Here is a 22,040-nt window from a genome sequence, read left to right as displayed (position 1 = left end):
TACAACACAAACCCTGCAAATATTAAATCAGAAGGTTTCAGTCTGGAGATTTAATATCATTGGATCATTTCGGATGTTCACCTTGTCTAACAGTAATATTTACAGCTGAAGAAGTCACACTTTCAAATAGGTTTTGTCCCCAGTTTGGTTCGATTTTGAGAAAATAAGACAACTTTTGAGTGAAATCACAGTAAAGAGGCCGTCTGTGCACATGTAACCAACAGCTGGATTAAATCGGAGCTACTGAATAACTGAATAAATATTGTAAAATCCATCTGTTTCTGTGGTTCTCCAAAAATATCAACCTGATTCTCGGTACCAACCTTTGATGCATGATGAAGGCCACCAGGGAGCGATAGCTGTGATTTCAGTTTTCTGACCCCTGTAGACTGTTTTGGGTCACACTGAATAAAAAAAATTAAGCCTGTTTTTAAAATCCCGATCAGACTTTATTAACTGTGACGTCAAACCGCTCACTCATGATTTGTCAGTCACAGGTGAGTAGCCAATGAGCACGCGGTTCCCTCTCCTCATCATATCCAGTTCTTTCTGCAGCCAAGATGGAGACAGAGGTGTGGTTGAAGCGCAAATGCTCCCATTATAGCTGCTATGTCCATCTTTTATATACAGACTTTGCATGTGCCTAATCCTGGACCGTCTGTTCTTCTTCTTCTTCCTCTTCACAGCTGGCAGCTCTGATTCTCAGGGCTTCAGATCATTTGCATGATGCGCTGCAACGTTTTGGCTAAAAGCTGTTCATCGCCAGAGGGACTGCGGTCTGCTCCACTCTACTAATCCTCCACCCTACTCATAGTGGTGGAGAAAAAAGTTTAAACCATTTACTGCATCGGGGGCAAAGGGAAGATTGTAAAAAAAAAAGAGGGGGTGGGGTGGGGGGGGTGTAATTGGGAATCAGAGTTTTTAAAGCCGCTAAAGGCGGAGTAGGAGACACCTCAGAGGACGTCCTTCTCCCAAAAACGTGCCCATAAACAAGCGGATCTCCTCGTGATGATTTATCAGATTGTTTTAGTAAAAGTTCCAGAGAACGGGAGAAAGAAATGCAGATACGAACGCATGCAGAGATTTTCAGATCTTTTCATAGTCTTTTATTCATGTATAAGAGATCGCTCCGGCTCTCAGTGTCAGTAGAAACACGAGAAAAACTCTCAGCCTGCGAGATTTTCCCCTCGTCATAACAATATATCCTCTTTATTGCTTTCAAATATCAGTACTGGTGTAGCAGTAGTCATAAGATCAAAAACCAAAATACATCAAATGACAAAAAAAAAAAAAAAAAAAAGAGTCCACCACCGAAAGAGTGCAAAAACTAAACAGCTCGTTTTAGTAGGAAGCAAGCAGAGGGAGCATTTATTTCCAAACTTTATTGTCACTTTACAGCTTTGTCTGCTCACAACACTTCAAAGCCATCTCCAATTAAAGCCCCGAACACACGGCAGCATGAATACAACACTGGCAGCACATAGATTTACACCAGAGGTCTTTTGTTTTTTACAGGAGCTTTTTGTTCCACACGTGGACGATCCAAAGATCCGTGAACACATCGGGTTAGTACAGGCTGTGCACGTTTCTCTCTTCTAATCGATTTTAGTGGTATAGGTAGGAAAGGCCGTTATTTGAGAAATAAAAAACAGAAATGCAATTAGCACCGTTATTGTCATTTGTTTGTTTAACTTAGGGATCAGCACCTTTTCCCGTTAGTAGCGACTAAGAGGCGTCATACTGCTGCTGTGGGTCAGAGCGACTCAGATGATGAGGTCTTTGTCCACATCCTCTGCAAACACAAAAACACGAGAAACACAGAGAGGACACGGTCAGAACAGTGCGCTCATCGGGTCACGCCCCGCCTACTCAGAGACCAGCACACTCATTCATTGGAAATCCATTGGGTTTGGAATGTGTGCGGTGGGTCTAACCCCCTGCCCGAGACTCGGAGACGCTGGAGCTGCATCCACACAGGAGCCGGGGACCACAGGAAGTCATTCGGATGCTATGACTGGTGAGCGAGAGATTCCCTGTGTGGACGCAGACTCCGTGATGGGCACCTTTACTCCAGGTAAACACGCTCGGTGCAGATGTGTTAAACACTCATGCGTTAAAACCCCGAAACGCTGATGAGCTGCTGAATGTCACCTCATCAGCGTTTTCTCTGTTTGTACAAAAACTCTGTCCCACAGTCCGAGGGATCGTATCAGATTTGTCAGGTGTTCGGTACTCACGGTCTTTGAGGCCAAAGCAGGCGGCCCACTCCTCCAGGGCGATGTATTTGTCCGCATCAGCATCGCACTGCTCAAAGAAGCGGGTGGTGCAATGCTCCATGGGAATGAGAGGAGCGCGCAGAGGGGCGAGCTCTGTGTGGGTCAGATATCTGGGAGAACACAAACAGGACAGCAAGGATAAGTTTGGCCTTTAGTTGGCGAGGCGCAGCATCATCTCCCCCTCCCCATGACCCCTCCGTACCCGTCGACGGGGTGCTGGTCGAGCTGGCCGAACTGCCAGTGGACAGGGAAGATGTACATGTTGTAGTTCTTCTCGAAGTCGTGGGCGAGCAGGTCCAGGGAGTGATCGCCGGCCTGAAGCCTCTTCTCATTCTCGTAGATTTTCTTCACCTGAAAGGTCGGACAGAGGAGTTCACGTCGGCGTCATGTTGGAAGCGGCAGACGTGCAACAATAAAGAGCCTAAAAGCTTTTTTCTGTTTTATCATGTTTGTAGGTTTACTACATATTTCCTCAGGCTGAGGTTAAATCCTCAAACTGTTCGACCACATTTCAAAGCGCTCAAAGCACAAATGTGTTTAAAGACACTTGTTTAAACTTACGTTTCATCATGAAACCTGAAATATTTGTGTCTGTGACTGCCATCTAAAATGATGACAGTTTGTTGTGAACAGAATAAAGGACAGATCAACAAGCCGGTCTGTTCTCACCCTGAGCTTCTGCTTCTCGGTCAGCAGGTTGTTGTCCTCGTCACGCTCGTACAGTGTCACCAGAACGTTCTTCAGCCAGTCCCTCATACGCAGCGGGAACTCTGTCAGCTCGCTGTCCAGACAGGGCTCGATGACTGCGAGACAAAAGCACCATCAGACACAGACTCACACTGACTGCTGGGCTCTACACCTGCACGACGTCTGTGATGCTGGAAATCAAAGCATGTGTGCTTCAAACAGCGAGGCTGTAGGGTTAGGTGTGACTGCCACACCCAGGTGTACCCAGGTGTTCAGGTCCATTCTTCCACAGGTGTACCGAACAGTGCCGTGATCTCCATTTAAACCCTGGAGCCCCAACGCTTCTCCTCGTGCTGAGCTCGTGTCTCGTTTTCTGCAGCTCGCGTGTTGGGACACGTCTGAACGCTGCCGAGCCACAGCCACAGTCAGACCCACCCATCAATTACAAGCACGCTCTGACACACCTGAGCTCAGCCTATCGGCACGCCGGGGAGGAGGTGGGGGAACTGACTGGGAACTAAACTCCAGATACGTCTGAACTGTCAACAGCAAACCAAAAAATAGAAACAGGAAGAAACCGAAACGCACAGTGTCAAAACAAAAGATGGGAGCAGCGATACGAGAATATCCAAATTCATGAGCTGGAAATCCAGATGAGATAAAATTCCAGTCGAGTTGTCAGATAAATTTAGGAGAAGTTCTCCCTGAAATCTCAGAAAAGCTGCACTCCTTTTACTGCAGAGCCACTTCAAACTCCTCTTTGTCCTCATGGATCCAGAGATATACTTCATATCTCAGTTTCATCTTTGTTTCTGTGCTTTATTGGAGGTTTGCAGCTCATTGGCGATCCTTCAGATCTTCCAGAATTAGTTTAAATGCTGCAAACAGGTTCAAATAATTCGGTGCTTTACATGTGATTAAAGAGGCTTTTTCCGCAAAGCCAACATTAACGTTTGGGTGTGACCAGGCTTCAATTCCTGCTGTACCCACTCAGATTAAAGGAGATGGCGTCCTCCTCAATTCAGTTTTATTTATACAGCGCCCAATCACAACAACAGTCACCTCAACGGGCTTTATATTGTAGGGTAGATGCTACAATAATACATACAGAGAAAAACCCAACAATCATATGACCCCCTATGAGCAAGCACTTTTGCAACAGTGGGAAGGAAAAACTCCCTTTTAACAGGAAGAAACCTCTGGCACTCCGCTTAGCCGCACTGTGAGCTTACTTAATGCTCACTGATACCATCTAAAATACTTACATGCTGATTCAGGACCGTTTAAATCAGAAATGGAAACAAACAGTTTAACTTTGTTTAACTAGACAAATCTGTGAAGCCAAGTTCAGACTGTGCTAAAGACCTGCATCCAGAGAACAGGACGTGTTAATCTGTTAATCTGAGTCCTCATGAATGGAGGAAAATCTCTGCATGGTCTGCAGATCATGTGTTTTTATACCCTGCCATAATGGATCATTGCCTGAACAGTTCCATGCAGAGTGTGACAGCTCACGTTTGCAGGAGCCGATGTAGTCGAGGTGCAGCTTGTGGCCCTTCTTGGTTCCCTCCAGGGTGCACTTGGTGGCAAAGAAGTGGCAGGAGGACTCGTAGGTCTTGTTGTCAGTTCCGCAAACCTGCAGGAGAGAAAGCAGAGCTCGGTCTGCAACGCAGTGACATTGCACTGACAGACGAGTCCTCACACGTGTGCTTCTGACCAAACAAGCCCTTTAGTTTGAAAATATGATTTTCCTGATTTCCTGTCACATGGGTGCACGTTTGAAACAAACTGAACTAAAAGCTCAGAATTCTTTTTTTTTTTCTACTCTTTGCTCTGCGTGATGTCACAGACACCAGATAGCCCTAATAGAGAAGCTCCGCCCACCGGCAGCTCCTCTGCTTTGCTTGCAGCCCAATCAGATTACAGTTGGCCTAACGCTAAAATTCTTCTTTCTGCTTGCAGAGAGGACAAAAGCTCTTCGTGCAGAAACACGCAGAGCTGCACAGCTTCAGCTCCTGCCGCAGCTGCCAGTCACACTTCACTCAGGTCAGGAACACTCGGGAGAATTTTAAACTCACATGCTCAAAGTCTCCTTCCACTGGTGGGCAGGTGGAGGGGTCCTGGCACACACACATGGGAGTGTTGCTCTCATCCACCTCACACACTTTGCCCTTCTTGCAGTGGTAGTTCAGACAGGCATCTGTGAAGTGAAAGAGCAGAGGTCAACTTCAAGAGGCAAAATGTAGTTTTTATTTAAAGTGGACGTAAAGAAGGCAGATCTGCAAGATTTTTGCATTTCCATCTTTTCTTCTTCACGTCTCTTCTGTCCTTCTTGGTTTTCAGAATCAGAATACTTTATTAAGGGAAATTATGAGAGTTACAGTTGCTCCAGTACAGTAACATTAATAGAAAAAAAAACAAAAACAAACTAGACTATTGGCAATACAATATGTTAAGATATAAGGAATAGCACAATATATACAATATATACAAATCACCAAATAATCACCAAATTGCTGTCAGCTGTTGCAGTGAGAACACAGCGGCCTGTAGCAGACCTGCTGTGCATTATTAAGTGAGGGTGTGCAGCTCTCAGGCTGAGCTGCCTCTTAAAGTGGGTGGAATGTGTAATTACAGAGCGAGGGAGTCTGTCATTACGGCCATTTGAGTTGCCAGTTTGAGGCTTCACTAAACTCAGACAGCCACAAATGCAGTGAAATCAAATCCTTCATTCTAATGTTTACAGCAGCTTTGCAGGAACATCTGCTTTGACTTCAGTGCACATCTCAGCATCTTTCATGTCCATGTTACCACCCACCAGGGGACAGAAGGACTTTAACTGTGACATTAAAGTTTCGATCGGGAGTGAGTGTGTATGTGAACTTACTCTCAGTGACAACATCCTCAACAATGTCGATGGCCTCGTCAAACTCTCCGATCTCAACCTGCACTGGATTGGCCCCCACTTCGGTCTCCTGAAGGACATGAGAGGTCAGAGGTCAGATCATAAAGCGCTCAGATTGAGGTCTGAGCTGTGTTTGGGTCTATTTCTGCCTGGTATCCACTTAAACCAAACCACTTAAATACGTCTGGTTTCCTGAAGACGAGAAAAACAAGCTGAAGCATCACCGCTAAAGAAGGTTCCTCCCTGAAGGCCAAACAGAGTCTGGGAGCAGCCAGACCATAATATTCAACAATAACGCGCAGCTGGGGCCACATGTGGCGAAGCTATGAAAGGAGTAATGGCTTCCTGAGCAGCTAAAATTAACAGCTGTGGGATCTTTGGTCCCACTGGACCTCTGACGCAGGAAACCATAAAACGTTCTCATGAAGCCTCGATGCTCTGCTGGAGGAACATTTCTGGAATATCACAGAGAGAAACCTGAACGGATGGAATAGAAAGAATAGGCACTGCCGTGTGTGACGTGACACTTTCCCTTAAAAGGCAAAAGCACAGACATTTCATGTCTTCGGTTGCTGCGTGTTGGTTTTGGGTGGAATTTGCTTTAAAATCTGAGATGCCTTCAAGGACAAAACAGAAGCTCCCAGGCTTTTTAGAAAAGCTTTGATGAGGCGAGAAGGTCAGGACCCAGAAACAAAAGCAGAAGCACAGATGACTGATTCATTAAGTTGATCTTAGTTATTTTCTGACATGTCTCAAACACGTGTCAGCTCTTTGTAAAAACACTGCGCTGTGTCCTTTGGGCTCATGTTTTTAGAAAGCAACCAAAAAACAAGATTTTGTTGAGGATTTTATTGCTGGACTGATTTCTTCACAGAAGCAGTCTCTGCTGCAGTAAAGAGTGGAAAAACGCCTCGAACTTCTTCGGCTACGCTGCGGATGACCTCTAAAGCTCCGTCGCAGATCGCATCATCTCCGAGCAGCTGCGTGGCTCAGAAAACACGCCGCAGAGGCCAAATCGGACTCACGGGAGAGCAAACGTTTCCCACAGACATCACGGTCGCACCGACACTCGCTGCCAGAGGATTCCTCTGCAGACTTTCACCCAGGGTTTCGCACATGTCCACGAAGGCTGCAGAGGAATCCTTATGGAGTGTTTCATGGAAACTGAAGCTTCCTGTTTGTGTGACAGACAATGATCACGGACGGCAAGAACATCAACATCTGGACTGACCTCAACAACTGGCTCCTCAGTCCCAGGCTCTTCCACGATGGGCTCCTCATCAGCCTGACACACACACACACACACACACACACACACACACACACACACACACACACACACACACACACACACACACACACACACACACACACACACACACACACACACACACACACACACACACACACACACACACACACACACATTAAACATTACTAAATGCTTGTGGCTGCTCGTAGAAGTCATGAGCGCGCCCACACAAACACACAGTAGAGAAAAACTCACAGGGGAGGAGCTGGCCATCAGGAAAACACACACATGATAACTCACAGCAGAGGAAAGAAGAAAAGAAAGGAAGATGCTATCGAGACGTAAACAAACACACAGGCACACACTCTTACAGGCATGTGTGACTTACAGGAGCAGCCATGGCGTGGCCAGCCAGGCAAAGGAGGAAGACGATCCACACCCTCATCTTCAAAGTCTGTGGAGACAAACAGAGATGATGGGCTGACAAAAACGCACACAAACACTTTATTAAGTACGCAGCTTTGTGTGAGTGCTCACTCAAAGTAAAGCAGAGTTTTTGTTGCTTCTAATTTCGCTTGTTAGAATCAGGGTCTGAGTGTAAACTATGGCGCCTCTGGCAGAGAGCCCTGCAGTTCTTCTCACGACCACAGAACCCTGTGGGACGACTCTGACGCTAATGGAAGTGCTCCAGATTCCCAAACAGAAGCCCTCACTGTCCGCTTTGTTTCCCGACACGCTGTGTTCAGATGGTCTGTGACGCTCTGAGAACCATCTCCCCCTCTGAGAGGCGTTTTTTTTCTGCTGCAGGAGCCTGAGCGAACGCAAACCGGGGTTCCCGGTCTTTGTGCGCTCTCTCACAGCAGCCTTAGGCAATGTTTGCACCGGCCAGTGTTTGGATCGACCAGCTTCCATTAAGCTCAGCTAAACACATATTTACACTCTAATGACAGATATGTGATAACAGGGCCCTGATACGTGACTTGGGGTCTTTTAAAGGGTGGGACAGGACTTGGCCCTCACCTGTGAAACACTGAGAGTGACATGAGGTGATGTGGATGTCAGAGAGGCCTGCAGAAACAGATCTGCTGGAGTTTTAGGAGGGCTCATTCAAACATCAGTTGACCAACTTATTTTGAAGGATCTGTGCTAAAACCTAAAGGTGTGTCTGCTGCTCATGTCCTCACACCTGAGTGACAGAGAGGCTCGATTATGCAGCGACACGCGGGTGTTTGTGCGTTTGCGGTGGCAACGCCTTTGGTAAGGACAAAGTGTGTATTTAGAGGTGGAACCAAACACAACACCAGCTGGGAGCTTTATTAGGTGCTGGTGACGGTGCCACCACCTTCTGCCACCTTCAAGAAGAGAGGTCATTGTGCAGTTACCAAAATATGCTTGACACGCTGGCGTGTTAGGGCTGCACATGCTGCAGTAAGCTCTGTCACCCCAAGTGTGTCAAAGATAAGAGACAGTGCATATTTCCTGTGAGAAGAGACTCTCTGCATCTCCTCTAAGGAACCGCTGTTGGAAACTCATCCCGACTTCTGTCTCCTCTTTGTGTCGCGTCTCGAGGACTGAATAAAGCCTCCTTTGTTTGCAACAGAGTGCAGCACTGCTCGTTCTATAAGTTATCTCCTCCTGCACCTCCATCAAGCTTCTCCCAGACATCAGGGGAAGAATCTGTGAGATCAAACATATGAGAAGGAACAGACCGTACAGATCAAAGTTCCTCCCTCTGTTATTGTGTCTGGATTTTGAAAAGAAATGGAATTCGCCCGAAAACACAAGGCAGTATCTGCAGTTTTGAGCGGACACAGTTTAAAGGCTGCGTGAGATCAGCAGGGATAATAAGACTTAGCAAACAGAGCTGTGCATGCTTGGAATTCCTGCGCCTCGGATAAGAGCGCAGCAGCTTGAAACCAACAACAGTTGAATAAAAACGAATGATCCCTCCTTCCTCTGCAGCTTTAAACCTCCCAACATGTCAAAGATGGCTGGAGCTGAATGGCGTGACTGTGAAAACACTGAAGCTGACACCGTGCCTGGCTGATGAAAAGCACGAGGCCTGTCGACACGAAGAGGCTGAGTCGAGCGACGTGTTGCAACACATGCAGAAAAGAGTAAATCACGATCTGTTTGAAGAACCTTCAGGCTAAACACGAGTCCGGGGATTGGCGTTTGTCTGCGATCGGCTCTAGATGCTAACAACAGTACTCGTTAGGAAGGACAGACGTTGATTTTTGGTTAAATTTGCAGCTTTAAGGAACCAGATTTCCTTCTAGTCCCACCATTTTCTATCAGCTGATACAGAGTGGTAATGTATCAGCATATAAGTGCACACATTCATGTAAAGTCACAAAATCCTGCTGCTGCCCCTCTGTAGGCTTCCTGAAGCTGGCCAAGAGGGAAATGGACTTTTAGCGGGACTTTCTTTACTTAGTTTTGTTTTTTTATTATTACATGTTGGCCATGCAGAAGAAATATATATAGCTGTTATATATTTATATATAATAAATAAATAAATCACAAAGAAGAAATGGGTCTAATTCTTATAATTTTGCTTTCGCACTTGTCTGGAATCATAGCAACAACTTTCTTTTGTTCTTTAAATTTTTCCATGTGGTTCAAATTGATGCTGTCCTCTGGATTTATTTAAGAACCTGAGCTTGCTCTGATCATCACTGCTGATGATGGAGGCCTGAAAAACCTTTAAGTTGGTGGGCGAGTTCACAGATATCACTTCCTGTTTCTTTTTCAGAGGATGAAATCGGTTTCCTTTGGCCTGAAGTCTAATGGGGGATAAGCACTGCATCCCTTTGGGTCAAATCCTGACATGGATCGGGTCGTATTAGGAAAAGGAGAATAATTCTGATGTGTAGAGTTGCTCATTGCTTCTGCAGCTGTAAAAGATCGTTTGCTCTAAGCTCAGAGTCCAGGCAGGACCGGCACAGAGGTGTCCTCTGTTCCAGAAGGCTAAGAAGTCATAAGCAGCTCAGATGTGGAAAATTACAGAAGCGCTGGCAGAGAATGACCTGAACAAAGACACTTCTCTGCACCTTTTGAAAAGAAAGAAAAAAAGATGTTCTGCAGACGGGACATAAAAAAGGGCCTCTGACACATCGTAAGCAGAGTGTCTGGGCTGAGTGTCATCGCAGCAAAAGGAGAAAATAAGCGGGCTCATCTCAGGAAAGCAAGTGTTTGATTTGGAGGGACGCGGTGTTCCCATCGCTTTTACTTATTCCCATTTGGCCAGAGAGCCACTGGGCTCGGCGGGAAGGGGGAGGCCGGACATGCTGATGTAACAGCAAAACAAATTATTTTATTTGGAAAGCCGCTCACATAATCAAATACGGCGAGGCTAAAAGGGAAACTTGAGGCTCATAAAGGGGCCTTTCTCCCTCCCCACCAGTGGATTTCAGCTGGGTAAGCGAGCGTAAACAGCCCAAGCTGGATCTGCCAGCGATGCAGACATCGCCCTCTGCAACTGCTCCTCTCCCAGCAGGCCTTCAAAGAGAGCAGATTCACACAGATTCTTTCTTCTTCTCCTTGGTGACATAACGGGCAGGTTGGCGGGCCTGGATAAACAACCTGTCGCAGTGAGTCTGCAGACAAACAGCTGTGCAAAGCAAACACTGAGAATGAACAGCGGTTTCCTCTGTGTGCTGACCTCTGCAGACATGCACGCTGTTCAGAATGAGGAAGGTCGGCATTCATGATGCACGCAAAACACAGACGCATCCAAACTTTGACTATCCTGCCCCGGCATGGCCCTCAGATCATCTCGCTTCTAAGGTCTTCGCTCAGTGTGAGCTACAGCGGTTTCCTTCAATCTGCTGGCTTGTCTCGATAACTTCTTCATCTCCACAGGAAGACTCCCTTCCATCGAGACGGACGCCTCAAGGAAAGATTCCTCTGTGATGGCTTCCAGCGTTTGCCCTTTGACCTTTGCCACCGCCGTCTCCCACCCCCGCTCCAAAAGACCGTCTGTGATGTCAGTCCTGTGATGAACAGGACTGACAGGAAGTAAAAGATCAGTGCAGACCCTGAGTCAGGCTGTTAGAGGAAAACTGGAGCGTCTCCTCTATGGGCTCAGATTTTTTTCTTGTAAATCAGACTGATGAGTTACAATTTTGTTTTTGTTGAAGTTTGTTTACAAAAAACTATGCATGAAACTTGAGTTCGCTCGCTGTGTGTGAGTTTCAACTTTCAAGTACAAATTTTGACCCAATTTTTCTTCCTGTCAGCTGATTGGTCAATGTCATGTCAATCACAAATGTAACAATCCAATCAGAGAGCAGATGGGTTTAACTGTGGGAGGGGCGCTTCACTGAGCTTCAGGTCCCAGAAGGGTAATACATATTGAAGATGGAGGATGGCGACAGTGCTTCTGCGGCGCAGTGCGACTCACAGCACTGATTCTGGGTCAGCCCTGACTTTGTGTTAAAGTAATACTAAAGTAATAATAGTATTTCTGACCATTGGTATCCCACAACTATACCCTTTGATCTTTTACCAAATATGTGTTCGCAGTCCTCCATCTTCATAAAATTCATAAAACTCCATAAAGTTTTCAGATATTTTGGTTAACAAGGTCACAAAGCTCAGTTCACAAAACTATGCAGTCTGATTGACAAGTACAAAATATTTATGACCACAATCTGAGCCTGTACTCCTCCTTCGTGTTTGGTTCAGAGAGGACAGATTATGATTCTAACTTTAACGACTTTAAACAGTCTGCTTTCTAAGTAGCTGAAATGACACATTCTGGTGCTGCTCTGCAACTACAGCTGGCTGACATGTAAACAACAACACTACAGATTTTATTGAGGACAGAAGATGTGGCTGATGCTGCAAAACCTGCTGTGACCAACAGAAGCTGCAGCAGCACCGAGTCACTGATGGTTTCCAGTTTTCGTCAGTGGAATATGTTCTAGAGGGACATACGAGGTGATTTTCCTGACCTCTTAAGATCCACCACGTGACCCCTGACCCATAGCAGATGTTACTTTTCCATTAGGACTTTCAGAATCCCATAAAAAAGCGTTGATGTTTTAATTCATCAAATCAAATCAAATCAAATCACTTTTATTGTCACGTCACATGTGCAGGTACACTGGTACAGTACATGTGAGTGAAATTCTTGTGTGCGATCACACACCTAACGTGAGATGGGCTGCACGTCTTTGGATGGATGAGGTAAGTAGTTTTTCCTGAATATGCATCAAATCTCGCTGCAACCTGAACCAGTAGGACTGTTTCCTTACCAAAATCTCTCTAAATTAACCAAATCTTCACTTATTGAATATAAGCTGCTGACATTAACTCTTTGTGGATTGCTTCATTGCAGACTTTTACATTACTTCGGGTTTAATCTTCACAGCCTGCTGCAGCGGTTTCTTTCTTCAGTCCGAGTTCATACCTGATGAAGCTGGTTTCCAGGGAGTACAGGGACCTCCCAGCGACCTGCCTGAACAAAGAGCAGTTTTCACAGCGTCCCATTCACCTGCACCGCTGAGCACAAAGAGAAGAATGAAGGAGAACTCGAGTGGAAAAAGTCCGGATGTTTGTAACCCGAGTCCCTCGCCACATGACCTGTTTGACTCTATTTCATCCTTCTCTCCTTCCCTTCATAATTTTATCTTTGATATTCTTCTCTTTGGTGATATTATTTTACCTCAAACTACAGCAATCAATCTACAGATCAGAGGGAGCATGCTGCTCCGTCACAGGGCACGCCGGCTTTAAGCGCTCTTCGCTTTTATCTCGGCCTCTTTCGTAACACTGAACTACATTTGCTGCCGCTTTCATTTCATTCAACATCCTCGACTTTGTCCACAGCTCTTTCTGTCTGCACGCACACAGCAGGAAACCAGAAGATCCTGACTTTATGTACTCAGTATGGTGGTCTGTCACAGACCCTTTACTTCAGTATTATTTATATTCTTTTTAAGGTTTTGGAAGATGATAAGAATAAAGCAGATGTTATCACACACAAATGTAACTTTTAATAAAATTTTAATGCTTTAATGTTCACTCTTCATGCTTTACTCTGATTGGAAAAACCACCAGACAACAGAAAGTTTCTCGTAGCTTGACCTGAAGTCAGACATTGAAATACCCATCCCACTCATATCAGTTAGCTTTCTACATGAGCCTCAGATGACCGTGGAAGTAAGCTAACGTTAACTCCGGTGAGGTGATCATGTTGCAGTCTTTCTGGCTGCCTTACCCTGGCTATAAAGCTAAATCTGAGCTAAAACCTCAGACAGCATAAAAGACGGAGGTAGCGTTCAGGTCTGAAACCTGCAGCTTCTCTAATATCCTCCAGAGGGCGACTGCTCTGCTGATAGAAAGAAGTCCGAGAGACAGCGAGTGTACCACTCACTGATGGCTTCACAGTCTCGGGTCTGACTAAATAAAACACGATGTTTGTTTTGGAAATTACGGTCCCGTTAAAGACACAAAGGAGCAGAAAACAGAGGATGCTCATTGGCTGGTGAGCTGTTTCAGGCCAATCAGGCGGCAGCGTCCCTCAGCCTCTCAGTCAGAGAGGCCCTCTCTCCTTCTCTGTCTCCTTCCTCGCGTCCTTCTTCCTCACACTGAACTCCAGATTTTTCTTCTCCGCGCCGAGTGCAGACAGTAGCACAATCCCTCCTTCCTGTCTGGGGATTAGTGTTTTTCTAGAGATTGCCAAGCTGGCTTTTCACAGCATCCTCAGCTCCAACCCCTCCTCCACCACCACCTCCTCCTCCTCCTCCCCCTCCTCCTCCTCCCCCTCCTCCCCCTCCTCCTCCTCCACCTCCACCACCACCTTCCACTCCGGTCCAGACCTGCCACCTCAACAATTAAGCAGCCAGAGACGCTGTGTCTGCACTTCTCTCATACTAATGCTGGCACATTGTGCTTCAGCCTTTCCACAGAAATCACAGACAAATCCTCGACAGGTGTGACGAACACACTAAACGAGACTGGAGACATTTTACTGAGACACGTGTAACCGAGTGTGACACAAGAAGAAAGGACTGAGCACATTTCCTTAGACAGCAGCGAGCACTGAAATAACCCAAGATTTTCTAAAGATAGAAAAACTCAACTCAGGTTGAGTCAAAGTTTCATTTAATCTGTGCACATCTGAAAAGTATCACCCAGTAAAGCTCAGGTGTGACTACACGAAAGTTCCTATGGTTAAAGAGCTCCTGTAGATCTTCAGTTATTTTTTCAGTTTTCCTCATGCAACAAGAAAAACTTCTGGGCACAAAATTACATAAACGTCTCTTCTGCTGACCTTTTTTTTTTTCCGTTGTTTTTTTTTTTTTTTTTTTTTTTTTTTTTGTTCCAGGAAATGTTTCCATCCACAAAAAAGGACCAAAGGCAGAGCCATCATCATTATGAGAGCTCACGTGCCACTAGTGTTAATCTACTGATTTGTACTTTTACGTAAAATCATAGTGCAAGTTTTGGATTCTTGAAGTCACGACGGTCATATGTGCTGTAAGGCCTCTTTCAGGGTCAGCTCTCCAGTTTATCCTCAGGCTGCTGGGTGGATCTGGGGCGGGGGTCTTGGCTCTGTGGGCCCGGTCAGGCTATTCTAACCAAACTGTGAAAAACTTTATGGAGCTCCATGACAATCCAGCTGCTGCACCATGGATCAGCACTAACTCAAAGAAACAGCTGGTAACCAATCACCATGGCAACCTGCATTCCTTTACATGAGAGTAATCAGGGAGGGGTCACAGAGGGGGTCACGGAGGAAATTGTGGAGAATCTGTCATAGCTTCACCTCCTCGTCTGATTTTCTTTCTCTTTGTTCAGCCGTTTTTGTATTTTCACACATTTTTACACATAAACAATAATTCACCAAAGAGAGGAAAGCAGAAAATCGAGAATCAGAATAACGAAAGTGTCCAATTAAAAAGGGTCTGAATCCCTCCTCCCCCTCAGCCCCCCTCCTCTTATTGCCGATGTGGCACACAATAGCTCCACAGTCTGAATGCTCTCAGTTCGTTCACCTGCAGACCGTGATTGAGCAGTAATGACAGAGGAGCTGTGGCTGCTCTCAGACCACAGTCCTGCCTTTAACCTCCTAGGACCTGGCGTCCACATATGTGGACATCACATTTTGGGTTATTTAGACCAAAATACTCAATTTTGCTCTACATGGGCCTGATATCTACTTACGAGGACATTATACTGCTTGTGTTCCATCAAAATTTTAAACAAATATCCTCATATGTGGCTCTTATTTTTCTTAAAAACAAAAATAAGGTAAAAAAAAAAAAAATATCTGGTAATTCTTTGTTTTTACATTCATCGGGCCCCAATATGCCCAAATATCAAAGAGAAATTAAAAATGCATGCCGTGGAAGAGTTCGGGTCTTAGGAGGTTAAAAGCAAAATTCAACAAAGTGGAACAGAAAAAAAAATCAGCTGTTGAACTGCTGAAGTTAAAACGGACATCTGTGTTTGTGATAAGTGTGTGAGGAAAAGTGTCAAAGCAGAGCCCTTCTGCGTACAGCCGTCACTGCAACTGACAGAGCTCTAACAGCAGAAACGTTTCACTGCATCTAAAAGTGTAAATGTGTCTGTACGAGTCGGAGGCAGGGCGCTTACCTTCAGCTTTCAGAGAAGAACACCAGAAGAGAAGAGAAGTCAGCTGTGTGCGGGACCCCGACGATCTAACTCCAGCACCGCTTTACGCACAGCTCATTTCCAATGGGACGTCCCAGCCTGGACACAGACCCCCCCGCCCCCCGCTCGCTACCCGCCGCCCTCGGTCCATCACGGCCTCCCCCACCCCCTGTGGGCGGGGCTGTGATGTTAACCCGCAGTGGCTGGAGGATAAATGAAGATTGGAGAACAGCGATGACACGAGAAGAAGCACGTGACCTGTGTCGTTACTGATTACTGTTGGTAAGATCAAAGAGATAAAAAATGCGTTTTGGTAACTCTGAAGAAAATCATCAAATACAAAATACTTTAAACATCTGGATTGACGTAGTAAGACGGGGCCCACCTACAGACTGTATATGGAAGATGGGCACACATTGATTAGATGAGCATTTGCGCTTTGTGCAGATCAGGATAACCCTCACAGTCCCATCAGCTGATTCATGATGGAGCCTATCCCTGTTACCATAGGGCGAGAGGCAACGTAAATCCTGGACAATTTGACCAATCAGGGCTAACACATAGAGACAGACAGCCATTGGCACGTGCATTCAGTCGTTTTGGCTGTGGGAGGAAACACAAACATGGCGAGAACATGCATGTGACATGGAACTCAGGCAACAGTGCTAACCACAGCTGTCCAGTATTTGGGTATATGGTATTTATTATTATTATTATAAGTGCGTGTCTGGTTAGTGATGGTTGCTGATGGCTGCTGGCGTACACCTGCACCGGAAGCCTCTCTGTGTCTCAGGTCATTTAAGCCAATAGCAGAATGGAGCAACAGCACAAACACGGTCCAGAGGTCCAGTTCAGGGACTCCAGGTAGCTGAGGTGAAGCCTAGCAGGCAGCTAGCAGCTACAGCCGCCTGTGTCACCGTTCACCTGTCAGTCAGAGAGGCCACGCCCATAATAATGCAAACTGCAAACTAGGTGAGTATAAAAACATTGTTCTAAAGTTTGTCTATGGGGACTGACTCACTGCTGCCTCTGCTGGACAGACTGCAGCTATCTGAGTTCTTCTCCGTCTGGTCTTGAAACTCGGGTCCAAGTTCTGTGTAAACAAATCTTATTTTTCCGCAAATGTGCATCTATGCCTGAGTTAAATATTCACGATCTCTCTCTGCACTAAAGCTTCAGTCTTGTTCCCGTAAAGCTGTAACTCAGTGACTTCAGTGCTTTGGAGCGTTTGTGGAACATCTGCGTCACCACGGCTCAGACTCATGGACTGCTTTTCCAGCACCTGTTGTCCTCTGACAGTCAGAAGCAATCAAGAACCACGTGTATGCCTCATGCTCTTCGGCTCGCCCTTCGTTTTGTCTGTCTCATTGTTTGATGGACTGCTACTGTCTGTTCCCAGCGTGCAGACCAGAGCTGATGTGAAGAACAGCTGGATCAGAGGGAGGGAGGGAAAATCCCTGCGATGCAACGTGGCGTTTTCCATTCTGCGAGGAAGCCACAGTCCAGCTGCAGATGGAGAGAAAAGAGGGGAGGAGCTGTTGTTACTCTTCAGTCTGCCCACCTTTTCTTCTTTTCTTCCCTCCCTTCTCTCTGCAAACGTGGCAGTCGTCTCTCTGTGTCTGATGAAACATGTCATTATTTTTCCTCTGCTGCTAAATCATCCACAAGTAGCTCTGCAGGTCTGAAGATGTGAGGATTTAAACGCCCCTGTAATGTGGCAGCATTATTAAAAAGGATTATGGAAACACACCCATCTGTGTGCCACGTAGTGAAACAAAGAAACACTCACAGAAGTATCTGAGGTCTGTGATTGGCTGATAGCTGTGTTATTTTTTTTAAATAATCCCTGTGATTTATTATTGGTGATGTTTTGGGGATGGCAGAATGAGCTCTGCTCTTCTGCTGTGCGATGTGTTCATCACACTGATTTCACGGCTGATTTATTTTGTCTGAGTAAAATCTTTGCAGGGACGGAACTGCAAAAACATGCTGGCATTTACATGCGCACACATTTCTCACATTTTATGACAAAGTTACCTGATTGGTGGCCTGTGAGCAGCGTGTCCACCACATTTGACCTGAAGGTCACACGGTGTGGTGGTCCTGGGGTTTTCTGAGTTCTGGACTCTTGTTGGGAGTTTTTGGTTCTCGTGTTTTTGCTTCCTGTCTTGTTGAGCTGAAGGCTTTTCTTTGTGTTCCTCCTCTGCTTTGTTTTTGGATTTGTGCCTCGTCTTCCTTCGGGTCAAAGTTCTGCTGTCATTCGGGTCCGAGTCACACAGCAGCTCTTCTGGGGGAGGGGGCACTGAGACGTACAGAATCTAGGGTACAGATAGGGCCAGATTTAACTGCCCCTGGGTTTTGCCATTACAAAGTAGTGTCTGTGTTTAGGGCGACAGTTACAGGTAAGAGATCCTGCTGCATTTGCATTTCCTCTCAAGGAGCAACAGGGAGGAGAATCTCTAAACCAAGCGCACAAAGTGATTTACCAAAATTTACAACATGTAGCTTACAGATGCTACATCAATATTAAAGGCTGAAAATTGAAATGAAATGAACAGCACGACTGTTGTAAAAGGCATGTATGGCTTCTTTGGGGATTGTGCTCACATTTAGTAAATCTGGCCCGTGACTACTCCAACTTCACCTTAAGGCATCCAGGAGGCATGCTGGGCAGAGCCCTAACCTCATTGTTGGCTACTTTCGATGTGGAGGAGTCCCTGCCGAATGACCGGGCACCCCGTGTATCTCTGATGTCGTTCCTCTGGTCTCTGCCCACACCTGTGCTCATAGGTGTGGGCTGGAACGCACCCCAATCAGGAAATCTGCAGCTTTCACGCTCAGCTCTCTCATCACCACAGCAGTCCCAATGTCACTCTCCTGCTGCCTCTTCTGAGATACTTGATCTCCTCCACCCTTCTCCTGCTGGGAGCACAGCTTGAGCCTTTGAAGTGTTCATTTTCATTCCAGCCTCTTCACATTTGACCCAGCAAATGACTTGTAGTGACACCCCGCCCTGCGCAGCTACACAGAACCCAACAGATAGCAGGACTCGGTCCGACCTACTGCAGTCAAACTGACGCGGCCTCCCACTGTGGTTCTACTGGGACCAGAACAGAGGGCCTAACAGGTGGAGGCTTTTCCACGTCCACAAAACACACACCCTCGAACATCCTCCAGAGGATAAAGCGCCAGTTCAGGGTCCACCACCAGGACAGAAACCACTTTGTTCCTTTTTGGATTTTTCATCAGTAAACCTTACTCTGTGTTCAGCCTCCACCTGGATCTTCTGCTGTAACCGAGGCAGTCTTCAGGCTCCAGACTCCACCTGTGAAGTCATTAGACTGCAGTGTACCTGCTGCAGGCTGCATCTCTTATTACTCACAGCTGCGTTCAAAATGTATGAAATGTATGATTTTTCCTGACTGTAAAGACCAGAGCTGCAGCAGGTCCTGGTGTTTCTTTGAGTCTGATGAGGGGTTGGGGAGTCGGAGGTCAGTTTTTAAACTAAAAAAGAAAATTTTAAACCCAGAAACAAACATTAAAGCTTCTTCTTTGACCTCTTCCTGTGAAATCACAGGCTCTTAAAATGATTGCTGCTCTGTGCCGACTTTCAGGGGGCTTCTTCACTTTGATGGCGGTTCAGGCCTCCTCCTCCTCCTGCTGCTCCATACCAGCAGAAACATGGAGTATAAACCCACACTCAGAATAAATTATGGGTCATTTTAGATTTTTTTTGTGTGTTTTTTACTTATATGAACAAACTCTGAGGTGTAAATGACATGCTTGCTGCTTGCTGCCTCGCCCTGAGCTAAAAACCAGAAACTTAGCTTGAAATAGAAAATGTGACAGTGCCCTGATCAATGGAAGAAATGTGAAGAAACACAATAAAACCCATATAGATTTTTACAGGCTGCGTGATTCCTGAGATGCTGTTTGATTTTCATAAATGTGCCTTTGAAAGAAAACGACAGTGAGCCGGCTGGATGTTCGGTCTGGACTGAGCATGCTGACAGTCACAGCAGAATCATTAAGATGAAATGATTGTTTACGATGTCCGCTGTGGCAGTGATGCGTCCGCCTCGCTGTCCTGTAAACTCTGAGATGATGAAACTGCATCACTTTAGGAAGAATAAGACTCTGAGAAGCACGGCGCTGTACTCTGTATCTGCATTTCATGTTACCATAGTTCATGGTTTTTGTTGCAATTGAGCTGCAAAATAAGATTTTAAGTTTGGTGATTTTTGTCTGTAACCAGCAGTGGGAGTAAAGTCTGAGCATGCCTGAAAGGTTCCTTCAAAGTGTCCTTAGCATCTCCTCAGTGATGGAAGAGCACCGACTCATCAAATGAATCTCCTCAGCAGTAAATGCATATTTATCTCATTCTGTAGGGTTAGGGAGGGAAACAGTCATGTTGTCATGGTAACGATGACTGTTTCCATGTTGGTAACAGTCATGAAAATGTGTCTTCCATCCACCGAGGCTGTCAAGGTCAGCTTCATGAAACTGATAAAAAGTCTTATAGCTTAGAAACTGTACTTCTTACACATGTGCTGTGTCGTCAGCATATAGAAAGCACCAAATAAAGATTTAAAATATCATGTCACATTTGACCTCTGACCTCTCCTTCAAGGTCAATAAACTGATCTGAAGGTCAAAATGATAATAATGTTGATAATGATGCTACACTGAGCTATTTAAATGTTTCTGTCTTGGTCCTCCATTCCTTTTCTCACTTTCTCTGGGGACAGTGGGAATGAAAAACTCTCTTTTAACAGGAAGAAACTTCAAGCAGAACCTGCCTCAGGGAGGGGCACCCATCTGCACGCACTGTGCTGCTCAGAGTGGAGTAGTTAACCCAACCTCCCCGCTCTGACCCTGGAGGAGACCTGATTCCTTCAGCTGTTTCATCAGGAAATCAGACATGCGCAGATGCTCACAGGAGCCCCTAACAGTAGCATGGCTCATGAGAAGATCGTTAGCTGTCAGACGAGCTAATCACAGCTCTTTAAAGTGAAGTTTGAACTGCACCCATCACTCTTTCACAGCGTTATGTTTCTTCCTGCATTGCTTTTTTAGTCTAAATCACCTATAAATTCATGTCTCATTATGCTGTAAAATCGATCAGTCTGCTGTCCCGAGTTCAGCTGTGAAGAGCCATTTGAAGCAGATATTTTCATTCCTTTCTTCATCTAAATGCATGTGTGGACTGAGCATGTGTGCCTGGACCAGCGTTCGCGTTTCCCCCTTCAGGTCATTTGGTTTGTGCAGGGTGGGGATGGTTGTGGACACCTTCAGTGGGCGACAGCGTGTCCTGTAGAGGCCTGGGCTGTAGTCCCGGTGCTGAGGCGATGAGCTCATCGGCTGTCCTGTAATTACAGCCTGTAGCCCTCCATCATGGTTTTGGTTTGGCGTGGTGATGCAGTGGGACTGATTTGGTTTTTGAGGAAATCGTGATGCTCTGTCACATTTCAAGCATTCATCCAGAACATCAAACTATAATACTACTGCACATTTAATATAAACCGAGGATTTAAACCAGCTAAAACCAGCTGATCAAGTCTCAGAGCGTAGTTTAAGCTCAGGTTTAGGAAAGCTTCTGCGGGGATAACGGTGCACCATCCATTTTAATCTGTATTAAACTCATTTTAAATTCTTGTGGAGATCCCAAAAGAAGACGTCTGGGTTTGAATCCTTCACAGACGATGTGAACAACGCAGTCAGTGAGGAATGAGGTGTTTTCTCCCTGCACAGCTGAGCCAGAGCTGAGGCGGCAGCAGACAGTTTGGTGACGTGTAAACCTCGGACACACACACACACACACATCAGAGGCTTGGATTTGAGGTGTGCAGTAAAAGTTTAAAGGCTTTCAAGTGTGAGCACACAGAGTCTGCTACCTTGTACTCTTCCTGCTATATGCTTTTGCTGCTTTAATTTATGGTTCAGATAGAGAGATTTTATTGCATAATTAAGATAATTAAATAACTAAGACTGTGTTCATAACTTTAGTTTACTTACTTTATGTGATGAATCTTGAGGTGCTTCAGATCAAATTCTATTAAAGTAAAGCAGCTTTTATGAGGTGTGATGGGTTGGGCTGAAAGAGCCAAACTGAGTGGTTGGCAGGTAAAATCCTCTCTTTCAAAATAAAACACCTGAAGGTGGATGCGTTTGAGTGTTTGAGCTATCTGAGCTTATATAATAACATGTGTTTCCGCAGAAGCACACGAGCACAAAGAGCTGCTGAATGTCTGTCCAAGTTAATTGCATTTACGCCACTGAGCGCGCTCAGGCTTGT

General features: G+C 45.8%; 1 protein-coding gene across 1 annotated transcript; it reads right to left on the bottom strand.

Moving 5' to 3' along the window:
• Nucleotides 1–1,339: 1,339 nt before the first annotated feature.
• On the bottom strand, nt 1,340–15,859 carry sparc (secreted protein, acidic, cysteine-rich (osteonectin)). Its single transcript, XM_039621833.1, has 10 exons — nt 15,728–15,859; nt 7,509–7,574; nt 7,100–7,153; nt 5,851–5,938; nt 5,042–5,163; nt 4,479–4,599; nt 2,946–3,079; nt 2,479–2,627; nt 2,238–2,386; nt 1,340–1,792 (listed from the first exon to the last, which is right to left on the bottom strand). Exons 2-10 carry the CDS (start codon nt 7,563–7,565, stop codon nt 1,764–1,766), a joined length of 903 nt encoding a protein of 300 aa, XP_039477767.1. The 5' UTR covers nt 7,566–7,574; nt 15,728–15,859; the 3' UTR covers nt 1,340–1,763.
• Nucleotides 15,860–22,040: the final 6,181 nt, after the last annotated feature.

This window comes from Oreochromis aureus, linkage group 2 (genome assembly GCF_013358895.1).
Source record: "Oreochromis aureus strain Israel breed Guangdong linkage group 2, ZZ_aureus, whole genome shotgun sequence".
Taxonomy (NCBI): Eukaryota; Metazoa; Chordata; class Actinopteri; order Cichliformes; family Cichlidae; genus Oreochromis; species Oreochromis aureus.
Note: the sequence above shows the minus strand (reverse complement) of the source record. Positions and strands in the feature narration are given on the sequence as shown.